Source organism: Pezoporus flaviventris, unplaced genomic scaffold, assembly GCF_033815535.1.
Source record: "Pezoporus flaviventris isolate CSIRO_AGI_PZ_B2104156 unplaced genomic scaffold, CSIRO_AGI_Pfla_v1 ptg000100l, whole genome shotgun sequence".
NCBI classification, from domain to species: domain Eukaryota; kingdom Metazoa; phylum Chordata; class Aves; order Psittaciformes; family Psittacidae; genus Pezoporus; species Pezoporus flaviventris.
In genome coordinates this window covers 3794078-3807999 of record NW_026892648.1, presented here as the reverse complement: position 1 = coordinate 3807999, position 13922 = coordinate 3794078, and the positions used below count along the sequence as shown (strand labels likewise).

Sequence of the window (13922 nt, the reverse complement as noted above, 5' to 3'; positions counted from 1 at the left end):
GCTCTCTGCCTTTTGGCCAGTTATGCCCTGGAGCAAGCAATGATTGGAAGCCTTTGCAGTGTGCACGCATTAATATTATAATATTATGGTCCAAAGGAGATTACTGGAGGTATTCATTGTGATTATCTCACCAGGATAATCCAGCTAAGAGAAAAGACTAAGGGGCAAATACAAGAAACAGAAAGCTTCTGCCAGTGATCGGTGATACTGCAGGAACAGGTTTCTAACTAACTCTCTGTGTTAGAAGAAATTATGATAAAGTCCCCTCCTCACACGGTATTTGCACTGAAAGGGGCCAAAAGTATCCACCAGAAGATGTTATTTTTCAAGATACCTACCCAAAGTTTATCCTATGTATTAGGAAATGTGTGCTACCAGAGATATTGCAGGTAAGCCTGCAGCACCCAGGGTCACCAGAGATTTGATCTTGCACTGATAGTAGTGGTTGCACTCAAGAGCCAGGCTTACTTACCCATCCAATTCAGCTGTCTCGATGTACGTCAGGCTGTGTGGCTCACTGCTTGACAGTAACAGTAGATCAGCCTGAACACAGACAGACAGACTGGGCATGAATTCACATGGTCAGAAGGCATGTCACTGCAATGCTACTTGCGGTTTCTGCACACTGCAGGTCTCCGAGGCAGTTATCATCACCACTGACTAATTTTCTTTTGAGTGGTGAGAGTAATTACAGAGATTTACAGAGACTGACTGAGAGCAGGATGGAGAAAAGCTGTACTCACCGTCACAAAGTTGTTGTTTTCTAGTTTTATTATATCCCCCACTTGGACATTCATCCATTTTTCATCCTTTAACCTGCAAGACAGGTCCTAGTAAGTAGGCACATAAAGCAAATACTACTTAGGGAACACAGGATACTCAGCTTGGCTCCTGAAGCCAGACTGTAGGCCACAATAGCAATGTGTGCGCTGCTCTTCAGCCTGGAGAAGAGAAGGCTGCGTGGAGACCCTCATAGCAGCCTTCCAGTATCTGAAGGAGGCCAATAGGGATTCTGGAGAGGGACTCTTCATTAGGGACTGTAGTGATAGGACAAGGGGTAACGGGTTAAAACTTAAACAGGAGAAGTTTAGATTGGATATAAGGAAGAAGTTCTTTACTGTGAGGGTGGTGAGGCACTGGAATGGGTTGCCCAGGGAGGTTGTGAATGCTCCATCCCTGGCAGTGTTCAAGGCCAGGTTGGACAGAGCCTTGGGTGAGATGGTTTAATTGTGAGGTGTCCCTGCCCATGGCAGGGGGGTTGGAATTAGATGATCTTAAGGTCCTTTCCAACCCTAACTATTCTACAATTCTATGACTGACTAGTCCCTTCTTTCTTCTAAACAGCTTACATTCTCTCTGGCAAAAACTCTCTGCTTTGCATAACAGACTTTACAAACACCTGGGATAATTGCCAGTTGGGTTAGTTTTTCTATGTGCTACTAAGGGCCAGAACAAGAGATCTGACTCTGTGTGGGCTTGGCTGTCAGGAAGGTCAATGCAGATGCTTTGCTTACATGTGCCTAATAGTGAGGGGAGAAGTATCAAGAGCTGTATCAAAACAGGACCAGGTATACAAGCTTGAGTTCAGCTCAGCCTTGTGTTTTCAGTGTTGGCCAGAGTTGGGCAGTACCTATGGCTTCCAGTTTGTGAACAAAGGCAAAATATTAGAAGATTTCCATTTCAATGTATGTTTTCTAGACACAGTAACTAATACACAGGAAACTACAAAATTTTTTTACTTAGTAGAAAGCACAAAAAGTATGTTCCTGTTCTTTGGTTTCAAGTTATATTCTTAACTGATCATCTGAGTTTGCACAACATACTGCTATCTATAGCACAGAAAAAAAAAGTCACTAGAGACCTCACAGCTGTCTACAGCTGTGTCCCGCACACAGTTCAGCTCCATGGAGCCTCAAGTAAACAGCACATCTGTCTCCCACAAAAGCCAAAGCCTCTGCTATTTTTTTCTGCAGGAAAGGACAGTGCTAGCAGTACGATGTCCAAAGCACACAGCTGAAGGGCCTCCAGTACATCTAAGTCTGAACTGTTATACACACTCAAAGTATTACGGCATGTATAAGGAAGCTATTCCTGCTTCTTTATTTAAAATACTTTGTTGATAATGCCTGGTTTTGCCTAATGCAGAAATAAATGCTGTGAATATAAGTGGATATAGGAAGATAACCTTGATTGTCATAGAATCATAGAATGGTTTTGGTTGGAAGGGACCTTAAAGACCATCTAGTTCCAATCCCTCTGCCACGGGCAGGGACACCTTTCATTAGATCTGTCACTTCTGGGGTCAGGCATAAAATAAAGCAGTGGTCTCAAAGTATCACTCATTGAAACATATATATACCCTGGAAGACAGAGAGCTTGCCTTTTGTCAGTGCAAAGTCACAGCCATGACGTCTGTACAGACTGTGGTACTGTGCCTTGGAGCCGTTAACCAGACACAGTCCAGAACTGCACAGTGAATTAATGGTGTGAAAGGCAATTAAATTTTAAATTGTTTAGTGATCCTTGGAAATCACACATAAATATATATATTATTAATAAAGTGCTCTTCCCAGTCAACATTGCAGCAAAAGAAAAAGGACTTACGTGCCATTGATCAGGACCTGGACTGGGCGGTTGTTGACGTGCTTGTCGCTTTTGTGGCGATTCTGAAAATTTGATCAGTATGTTAAAAGGTATTTCCAAGAAAACAAGTGCACAAGAGCTGTAGTTCATTAACGTTTTAGGTTTTCACACAGCTGGCTTGAAAGGGTCCGGCAGATTAGTTACAACTGAGTCATAGTCCACCCTATATTTACACTAGTAACATAAGGCATAACTGGGCTACAAAGAGCAGCAGGCAACACAGGGCTCGCTCTGGGAGGGCAGAAGGAGAGTAGAGCCTTGTATGCCACTTAGCACAGTCTTGACTCAGCTGGTGTTGGTTTTGCCAACACAACAGAGAAATCCATTCTTCTGCTCTGACATGGAAAGTGGCCACAGATGTTCCAGCATTGCTTCCTGGGAGAGCACCTCACCACCTCTCACTCCCCTACTTGCAAAGTTGAAATAAGTCTCCACAGAGCATCAAAATTATTTTAATTATGAGAGAAAATCAGATGCCAAACTCAGCTCTAACATTACCCCAATGAAGTCAATGGGACTTTGACCATTAGCTCTGATGGGAACAGACTGCCAAAGCTGGACAAGTTTGAAAAGTCCCACATGGAAGCTTACTTCCTACCACATGTTTTTATCCACCTGCTTTGCAGCTAGGTGGCAGAGGATGAGTTCTCCAAAGTAGAAGACTAAGATCAGACTTTCATGAATGTGTACAGACATACCTATCAGTGACCACATTTTCAGACACAATGAGTGGTTTCAAAGAAAGTAAATGCAGCTGTTGGTGTGCTCAGTGATTTGGAAATTCTATTTCCTTTTTAGGTAAAAAATGATAGATTTGGGGATCTAGTCTCAGACCCCATCTTGGCCACAGACCAGTTCTCCAGCTGCCTGCCACTAGCTTTGTTTTAAGTGATTTGCTTTTGTCACTGTGCTGACGAATCACAGGCAAACTCCAAAGTACAGGTCAGTAATATAGATCTTACAAAATCATCGATGGCATCCTTGACTCCCGATACAGCCAGCACCAGCACTAGGGGCACCACTGTTGTAAACCAGGCCAACGAGGAAATCTGAGGAATCAACTGTAGGAGGAAAAGATATGACTTGTGAGATTTCCTGCCAAGACAGGAAGACAGAAAAAGCCACTGTTTTCTGTGGAAGCTGCAGGCAACATTTTCCTATGGTACTTGAACACAGAATAGGGACAGAAATGCAGCTCTATTACGTATACATTATTCCACAGAGATAGGTGAGCAAGAGAACCCATGCTTTGCTTAAAAACAAGCTGTAATGTACATTATAAACATGGAGCTGTAAGGAAGCATAGTGGGTTGCCCTTTATTGTTGTTTGTAAATTAGAATTGCAAAGTCCCCAGTGGATTGCAGAGTTCCCACAGCCTCCCCATCACATCCACTCCTGCTGCAGGAAGAGGAACTCCAGGGGCAGAGAGATGGAGTCAGTGGAAAGAGAGGAAAATGGTAAGTGGAGGAATATGCAAACACAAAAGACTAATGGCTGCCCTCTCTAGCCCACCTTGATGCACCTAGCAGAAAAAGCTGTATGCTTTTATATACAGTTGTGCTTAGATGGTTCAGCAAAAGACAGTGAACTAATTTAAGGCAAATAGTTTGAAATGCTATGAATTTGATAGACAAACAGCTAGAGTGCAGTACAACAACACAGGAATAGTGCTGTCAGCTTAGCTGAAAAGGCACCTTAACTAGACTCTTGAAAAATTGAAGAGGGCTGAAATTTCCCAAATTCACTCCCTGTAAATAAGAAAAGAAGATTGTATGCACTCTGTTACAGCTTAAAAAAACCCATGCTGCTTGTGCTTTTTTTGAGCTGAAATTGAAAAAGAGCACTTGAAAAGGGTAATTTTGAAAACTTGTGTGCACTGAAAATATAAAATTCAAAATATCATACTTGAAACATAATCAACATCATACCCTTTTTTGGATAATGTGCATCCCAGTATGACTCAGTAACAACAGAGCACACTACATTTATCCATATTCTAGCAAAGTGCAAAGGGGCAGAAACCCTGATATCAATTTCTCCAGTGTATTCAGCTTTCAGACAGAGTAGTATTACCAACAATGATGGGCAAAGTGCAACCCAATGCCATTATGAGCCACAGGGCTCAACAGAGTTGCCAGTGTGTGGCACGCTCCATGTTAGACACCTTGCTCACCCTGATGAGCCAGCAGCAGCAATATTCAGCTTCATGCAAACTGGCTCCAGTCTTGAGCCTCCCTGAGGTTAACTCCTTCCTTCCCAGAAAAAAAACAGTACAGGTTACAAATTTGTTCTTCATGCTTTTTTCTTTGAGACTGCCAGTGGAACTTGGCTTTAAAACTATGGATAAGAGACAACCTCCTTCTGTACTACAGGAGGAATAAGTAATGGAAATCCAAGGACAGCCAGGAGCACTCAGATGCAGACAAAAAGGGGTGGTAGGACAGGGTATGAAAAAGGTGCACAATTTGTTGAAAACTTTAATTACATTTTTTATTCATTTAGTTCAAACCCTCATATCCAAAGATAAGAGAGGAAATTGCTTTTTTGCCCGACCTATTTTCTATATACTTTAAGGTTTTGCTAAGATGTTAATTCACAAGAGGGATATAGCTTGAACTTTATTACAACTATCAACACACAGGCTTTGATAACAGACACTGCAGTCTTCTAGAAAAAGCACAGTGAATTCATACCTGCAAAATCAGCAAGAAAAGAAAGTAAGCGTTGGCTATTCGCTGAAACTGCTCAAACAGGTTGAGAGGCAGGAAAGTGAAGAAGTTGTATTTCGATGTTTTAATTGAATTGTTCTGTAGGACATAAGGAAAATAAATAGAATTGGTAAAACAGGAAACAAAATTACAGCACAACCCATTTCAACTGTGTTTTTACTTGCTTATATTTAGCAATAGCATTGTTTCTATCAGCAGTGCAATAAACATTTCCTTTATCCCACACAACCATGCCAAGCTTGGATAAACAGACACAATTCCAATCGGAACTGGTGAAAACACGATTCTAAGTTTATGCCAGTGCACCTGCAGGTAGATACAGGTATATGTAGTCACTCACAAAGATGCATCTTCCCTTTATCAATAGTCTTCCTACGTACATGGTGCACAAACAGAATTAAAAACACTATCTAGAAGACAACAATTTTGTTGGTAAATTCTACAAAGCAGTGTTAGAAAACACATGCTAGGTCAATAATTATTACTCGCCTGAGACTTTGAAGCACCATTTGTCTGGACAACCCCACAGGAGCTGTTAAATCCTCCCAGGAGCAGAACATGACATTATTATTTTTAGCTGATTCAGCAGCCTCTCAACTCAGCAGCTCAGAGAGGTGGCTTGTTTCTCTTCCACAAAGATCACTTGACTTTGGTGTTGTGCAAGCCACCACTAATACAAGAACTCACCATTTCAGTAAGAAGTTGCAGTTTTGTTCCCTATTTCCAGTTTCCTTTTCTAAGGCAGACACCCCTCCAAGCACAAGCAGTGGCTGCTTCCCTCTGTCTTCTTCAAACCAGAGAAAGACCCACAGTTGAGATTAAAGAACTGGGTGTTTTCTTCTTCAAAGAAAGCACATTCTGGTCCAACTCTTGCCACCTATGAGAAAGGCTCGCTTAGAGCCTGAGCCCACCAGCTTGGGCTATCCGGTCAGTTTTTAAGGTGTGCTAGATTTTCTTTTCACATTAAGTTTATCAAGCACTCATCCTGGTTTAGTCCTGGAAGCATGTATGCCATCTGTTGCCAGCACATCTAAAATTTCCCTCCTAGAAGGTCTCTAGAAGATGTCTATTAACCCACTCCCAGGGCCTAAGGTGTGAAAGCACAAGGAGGCAGATATTACATACTGCACCTTCATTCAGGAACAGATTCATTGGTTTAACAGGACAGATATAGTATTTTAATGGCCTTTAGATATTGCTAAGCTGGTGGGAGGACAGGAGCTATTAAGTATGAATCATAAGTCATTTCCAATCCATGCATTATCCAGGATCATGACAATCTAAACTGAAACACATTAGTGTGTTTCCACCATTAGACCAATTATTGAAGACTACCACCATAATGTGTACATGGGGGAAACTATTCCATTTTAGGCTGCTACTGGATTTTGCTATGTCCAGACAAAGTACGGCAACATTCTTCAGCATTAACTTCATGTTTTACCCCTTGTACAATCTAATGAGTAAGTCTCTAAAGGAGCAGAGATTGAAACGCCCTTCATGGAAGAGCTAGCCAAATCCTCCCATTGATTGCACTCCAGCAAGAAAAGATGTTTATCAGTAATCATCATATGAATGATATTGCCTATCTCCCGGCAACATGCAGCCATGTCCTAGTGTGGATCTAAATGACATTTTTGTTCATTTAGATTTTTGTTCATTTTGTTCATTTGACGATTCGGTTCATTTCAAAATTCTTCACCATGGGATATGTGCTGCTCGCAGGGTCTATGGACACTGTTAAAACAGAAGCAATGGAATAGCAGCATCCTCTGAAACCCAACATACAGAGAACCAAACTGCTTGACAAATCTGTGTCCACCAGACACAGAGAATGGCAGATTTTCTGATTAAAAATGGCTCTAAAGATGCTCCCTGACCACTAAGCTTCAGAAAAATATCATGGTCACTTACTTAAAAAACAGAAAAGACAGTAATGCGGGAAAGAGTAAGTGCAGGGGACCTGACCTTTGTGCATCAACAGACTTCTGAGGGTCATATATAACATGGGAAAAACTACCCAGTAAACACTCACACAGTTTATAGATCATTGCCTGCAAAAATCTCAGAGGGGGATAAGAAAAGAATGGGAGTGGTTTAGTTCAATTCCTGCCTTCTATTTCTGTCCATTAATTACGTCAGGAAAACCATTGAATGAACTAAAGCCATTCATTTTGTTTCCTATTGCCATTAGGCATGATAAAAACCCCAGACATAACAGCTTCCAAAGGCTTAACTGCAGAAATCTGGACACCCAGTATTTTTTTCATACTAGTTCAGGATCATGATATTGTTTAACACACACCATCTTTTGTGACATTGGCACACTACAGACCTCAGGGTAAAGACAAGGAGTATTATGGTGGATCTTCTCATTATTTTAGAATCTATAATCAAAACTCAGCACCAAAAAAAGGAATTCCTCACAATCACTAAGATTTCTAGTTCAGCAAGTAACTTGTTCATGGCCCTCAGGGACAAAACAAATATCAATATTAAATGATAAAAACAAACAAGGGAAAACTTCAGCCTTTCCAGTTCAAAGCTCTGCATTCCCACATCGCTGATACAGTTGAAGCTCTGTGTAAGATATCATTTATGTTTTCTTGTAATACTCCAGGGCTGCACGCTTTGACAGCTCAGGCTCTCAGTTGACTACAGGGAAATCTCAGTTGGCCTCTGCACTTGATCTTGTGCTGCTCTGCGATGCTTAACACTATCACACCCTGTCACTCCTTTAGAGCTGTAATAGAGCCTGACTGTGCAGCAGGAGGGGTACGATGGGAACCTGCAGCACTACAGTGTGTTCAACAGTCCATATGTAGCCACCATTTTATAAGCAATGCCTCCAATATATCACCTGCCTTACCTCTTCTGTGCTGCCTTCAGTGAGGAACACTCCCATATAGGAAAAGTGATAGAGAGCAAATATTTTAGAAGCAGGAATTAAGTATTAAGAGGCTTTACCAAAACTTCTGGTTCTGCTACAGATTTACAATTATCAAACATACAAGAAAAGCAGCTCTATGGGCCAAGCACAAAGACAGGAATCAGGAGCTTTATACTTACTCCCAGGTCTGCCCTAGACTTCTGATTGACTGCGAGCAGCCCCTATGTGCACTTGGGTCCTAAACAAATAGACTCAAGTGTGGTTACCTACCATCAGCCTCAAGCTCTCCAGATGCGAAGCTTGACATGAGAGCGAAGTTGTTTGTGGGTGATGGATTATTCTCATCTGCTCTTTTCAGGGGCTAGATTCACACCTCCTGGAGGTGTGACTCCACCGAAATGCTGTCCCTAAGAATAGTGCTCATCGCGCCACAGTTACACAAGTCCAGATCTGGTGGATGAGCTGTTACTTTGGGGGTGTTTTCAGAAGCCTGCCTGTGACGTCCGACCACGAGCAAAATTCAGCAGATGGCTCCTGCCTTTGTTCGTTGAGCAAACAAATCGTCTCCTTGATGTGAAAGTCACTGGAAATGAAAGACACTGCTGCTTTTGTGGCTTGATTACAGGGACTAAAGGGTGATCCCTGGAAAAGGCAGGGTATGGCAAGGAACTGACTATCTGAATTTATACCCCCGGCTCCGTGACATATTAGTTCCTAGCAGCTGGACAACCCGGCCCAAAGCAAATCCTAGCAAACCCTTGGGAAAACCACAGGGAGGTGTTGTGCCATGGCACATGGCAATTTCACTGGTGCCTGGGTAGCACAAAGTACAGCCTGATGAAGCAGCTGAGAAACAGAAATGACTTTCCCAAGTGCTTTGATAAAGCCTCGCAAAGTGCAGCAGGAGTGTGATTCAATGGCACTTTGTTTAAATGCAGCGGTGCAATTTGAAAGCATGCAGCTACCATACAGAGAGCTACAAATATGCTCAAGGACACATTTATTACACTCATGCAACAGTGCATGTGGTGCCATGAAGGCTTTGTTTTCACAAGGAATATAGAATAGTCAGACGAGATCAGTTTTAATCCTACCAAGTTCGCTGCTTTGTTCCTGACAGTGAGCAGCAGCCCCAGCTCAACAGAAGACTGAAAAGGCCAACAGGATGTCGATGGGGTTCATCTGGTCCCCATAAAGATCTCATCCTGACTCCCAGAACTAAAAGACTGGCCAGACACCAGAAATAAAAAGATCTGTACGCAACACATGATATTCTTCTTTTTTTACTTATCTTTTCTTCTTTTCTTTCTTTTTAACAACTGCTAGAATTTCTTACATCTGTAACCTCTTGACCCCTCTTGGCAGCAATAATGAAATTAATTCCAGGATCCCATCACACATGGGGTATTCCAGGAAAATCTCTAGGAAAATGTGGTCACTGGTTGTGTTTTTCTGTGCTGTTTCTTCTTCCTGGTGTCATCCCATTACTCATTAACCCCCATTAATCATCACTGCGGTGAGTGTCCTCATCATGGTGGTGCAGTTGAGGACATGGAGGCAGACAGAGGTGGCATGGCTTGACAATCTTTTGCCATTGCTCACAGATAGGTCAAGTACAGGATCTAAAGGTCTTGTCTCTTAGTTGTCTTCTTCAACTACACTGACTTCTCCTTCCACTTTGCTGAAGCTGCTGCTGGGCAGGGAGAAGTCAAGACGTCAAGAAGACCACTACTAAGTGGTGCAGAGTCAGCAAACTCCAAATTACCATACTCTGATCGTTAAGGTCTGACACAACCAGACTCCCAACCAGTATGGTAGAAGTTTTGTCTCCATGAAGTTGAAGCTAAGACAGACAGTGGAGGACTCAGTCCAAAGAAGTCCATGGACCACACGGCAGCTCATGTCCAGCACATCTCAACCTTTCTGTGCTTGTCAGGGCCTTAATATGCCTTAGTGGGCCTTGACCTCTCCTGGTATCTCCATCTGCACTGCCTGTCCAGGACATCCACTTAAGCCTCCAGCCTTTGCCTGAGCTATGCTGTAGCAGTACCAGCCTCTAGCCTAACATCTGTCCTAGTTTCCCAGGTGGACCTATTCACCTCTGCCTCCTCTATGGACCTATGGTGTAATCTTGTCTTCAGCCCTATCTCCTGTTGCCCCTGGCTGGGTTCCCTAGATGGACCCTGGAGGACCTGGTTCATCAACTCACCTTGTCTGGGATGGGCAGGGTGGGCCCCATTACTAGCATCCTGCCCTGTACCCCCTTAACCAGATGCTGCAGGACTGCTGCTGACCCCCTCGTCAGTGAGGGCATTGCCTGTGCTGGAGTCACCCTCAGCCAACAGCTCATCCCCTCTTGCAGAGCAGCCCTGCTCTTGCTGCTCCCTGACAATGCTTCAGCCTGTCTTTGGGAGAATCCAGCTGACACCTTCCTAAATGCAGAACGAGCAGTGCTGTGCTGCTGCAACTATTCCTTCTGAAGCTACTCAGGCCACTTTTCACATGATCAGACAACACAACGCTCCCTTCAGCCTTAAGCATGGTGAATCCTGGGAAGCACTTGCAGGTTGAGACTGGAAAAGACAGCAGCTGTTGCCACCCTCCTGTCCACACTGACAAGGTCCTTGAGGGTAAGGCACCAGGCATCCTTCAGAGACTGAAGCACACAAGCAGAAGAGGTGGAGCAGAGTCTGAGCACACTACCACAGCAACTTGCTCTTCAGTTAAACTTCAGAGGTAAGAATGCAGCTGCTGATCCAGCCCAGGGCAGTGTGCATTGGCCATAGGAGGTTATATACATCACTCCTATTTCACTAGAGAATTCATCAGGTGACCAGGGAGAACAAAAGCAGAGTCTTAAGCAGCATCCTCTTCTGGTCCCATAGAAAGGATGCTGGTTTGGCCCTAGATCCTGATCCAAGATGAAATTTGTCATTGACTCATGGGCCTTGCATTTCCTCTCCTATTGTCTAAAAGCCAATTTCAAAGTTGTTTTCGCAGCTCTTTGTGACGTCCCAGTGCAGCTGTGCTAAATTCCAACGTGAAAGCAAAGAAATTAAAGGGAATTGGGATCAGAGCAAACATTAAAGGCCTTCAGAAGAGATTTTCTTCTGCAAAGTGTTGACAGACAGAAAGCCCATCTTGGTGGACCCACAAGAGACAGTCCCCTCTGCAGCTCAGCTGGGGACAGTGCAGACAGACAGAACAGCCTCAGATAAGAAACTTTATTAAAGCCCTTAAACCTTGCTGGACCATACCTGGCACCCTGCTTTTCACTTTATTTCAGTCTTTACACAAGCAACTCTTTTACTGAAGTCAGGATCTTCCTGTCTGCAATGTGACTAAACACAGGATAAGGACTTGACTTTTCATTTTTACTGAAGGATCTTCCTGTCTGCAATGTGAGTAAACACAGGATAAGGACTTGACTTTTCATTTTTACTGACCTATACTGAGTCCGTGTTTTGCTGCACTGCCTTTTCATACCACTCATTCACACTTGGTTTCTGAGTCATTCCTAACTAATTCTGTGAGCTGGTGGGTAGTACATACCTTCGCACTCAGCCCTTCCAGTTAACTGAACAGCACTTTGTTTTAAAGTTTCTTTTCTTTTTCTAGGTTATGGTGTTCTCGCTGTGCAGGATAAGGCCAAGGATGTCTGGCATTACTCTAGTCTGAGAGCTCTAGTTTCAGCTTTATTTTTCACACTGAGTCCAAATAAATCCCGACCTAGCCAAGTACTGCCAGTGCTTGAAGCTGCTGCCCTTGACCACAGGACCTCGTATTATTTAGTCACAGCAAAAATTGTCAGGAGACACATAAGATGCTTCTTTGGATAGGAAAATCTTCCCTTATCTCCCTCAGTCTCTACTGCCTGTTCACACAGATGAAGGATACCACCCCAATCTTCCAGCCTCGTGTGACACATCTCATATGCCAAGGGTGCATTAGGTTCTGCCTCTGAAGCTGTCCCTCATTCTCACCATGAAGACTGTGTTAAGGTGATTTCTACTATGTGCACCCTCCTATGCACCTCTTAATCTTATCCCACCCTATCAGTACAGCCTCCTGCACTATCCAACCCTCCTGCCCAGCAGCGTCTCAGCTAAAGGGACACACTGCAACTTGGCATCGCATGTATTTCCTCCCAGATCTGGGAGGCAGTTTGCCTTCCCAAATCTTATCCAAGTCCAAGCCTGAATGATCTGGACATGCCCTTGCACGCACTGGGAGACACAGTTTCCACGGTGGAGCACCACGTTCCTGCAAAGCTGGTTTGAGCATATCTGGGAGTCTTGCTTCATACCAGGAGGGCCAGCTTTCAGCAGCTGCCAGAACTTATGTCAGACTCCACATGCAATAGAGCTTTCAAGTCTTTCTCAGCTACTCTCTTTTCATTTCACAGATATCCTGTAGACTTTGCACTGGGAAGGGACGATAACCATCATCTATTCGTGGACAACACAACCACCTCTGATTGTACTTTTCCACTTCCCTGTTCTCACTGAGACTAAACTAGGACAAAGCACCTCTGTACCTTTGATCAATACCTACATAACAGAAACTCTTTTTAGTGAAAGCCTGGAACACCAGCTGCAGCATACAGCCTGGCTGCAGCAGTAAGACAATACATTACACCTCTGTTTGCATTTCCCTTTCTTTTCTTTACTGGCCTTTTTCAGCAACTGCCTCACCCTAAGGAAACATACGTTGCCTCCCCTAGCTTTATTGCAAGAACCGGTTCTATAGATTTTATGGCTAACACAGCCTTAACTTACCAAGTAAATTAAACCTCACTCCTGTGGCTTTCACTGTCTAAAATGTTTTCAAAGCTTTGTTATATTGTTTGTTTTTCCTTAGAGTTTCTGGCCGTTGTCCCTTTTATCTGGCTGCAATACCTATTGGTGCAACCTTTCCTCTGCCTCAAGAGAAGACAAGTATGCAGGAGGACAAGGATTAGTGGTCTTTGCTGTGGGATCAAGAACTGGTCTATGGCCCTATAAGGAAGACTTCAAATCACTGCGTGGCTGCCCTTGTATGCTGATTCTCATGTCACAAAGAGCTGAGCACCACAACGAAGAACAGACAGTACAAACACTTCTGTTGTTTGCTTGTATAAAGGTCAAATTAGAAAAAAAAAGAAAAGAGAGGGTGGGAAAATATACTGAGGGAGGACTGTGGCTGCAGGAGACAGAAATTACTCTGTCTAGAAAATGTCAGCATGCCAAGAGGCAGCTGAGACTAACAACTAATAGCTGACTGATCACCCCAGGGCAGGCTCCGGCATTCGGTCTTAGTCCCTCACTGGACCACATTCTAGTGCTTAGCAGAGCAACTCGACCATGTTAAGGCAAATCTGAACATGGGGAAGGGGCCAGGTTTGACGCTTTCAGTGAACTACAGGACTGGAAGAGCTAACTTTGAGGAGCATCATGCTTATGTTGATGGAAGAGTACCAGGAGACCTACTTCCCTTTTTGGCATCTCCAGAAGCACCCTGCAAACTATAGCATGGGACATGAAGTAATTTATGAGCAAGATTTGTCCTTTTCATACAACATGATAATGTGGGTTTAACAAATTGAACTTTTGCCAGGACTTATTGGAAATAAGAAGCCTGGGACATGATGTGCACAACTATACAGTTAGGGCAAAGCTTG

General features: G+C 43.5%; 1 protein-coding gene across 4 annotated transcripts in view; it reads right to left on the bottom strand.

Annotated features, from left to right (window-relative positions):
• The window catches only part of LOC133281569 (phospholipid-transporting ATPase FetA-like), an 85550-nt gene that overhangs the window by 38482 nt on the left and 33146 nt on the right, over positions 1–13922 (bottom strand). For all 4 annotated transcript variants that reach the window (XM_061477293.1, XM_061477294.1, XM_061477290.1 and 1 more), the window contains exons 4-8: positions 5338–5451; positions 3606–3704; positions 2605–2666; positions 744–816; positions 473–543 (exon numbers count right to left, since the gene is read on the bottom strand). In XM_061477293.1, coding sequence (XP_061333277.1) covers positions 473–543; positions 744–816; positions 2605–2666; positions 3606–3704; positions 5338–5451 — 419 coding nt within the window. The remainder of the gene's footprint in view (positions 1–472; positions 544–743; positions 817–2604; positions 2667–3605; positions 3705–5337; positions 5452–13922) is intronic.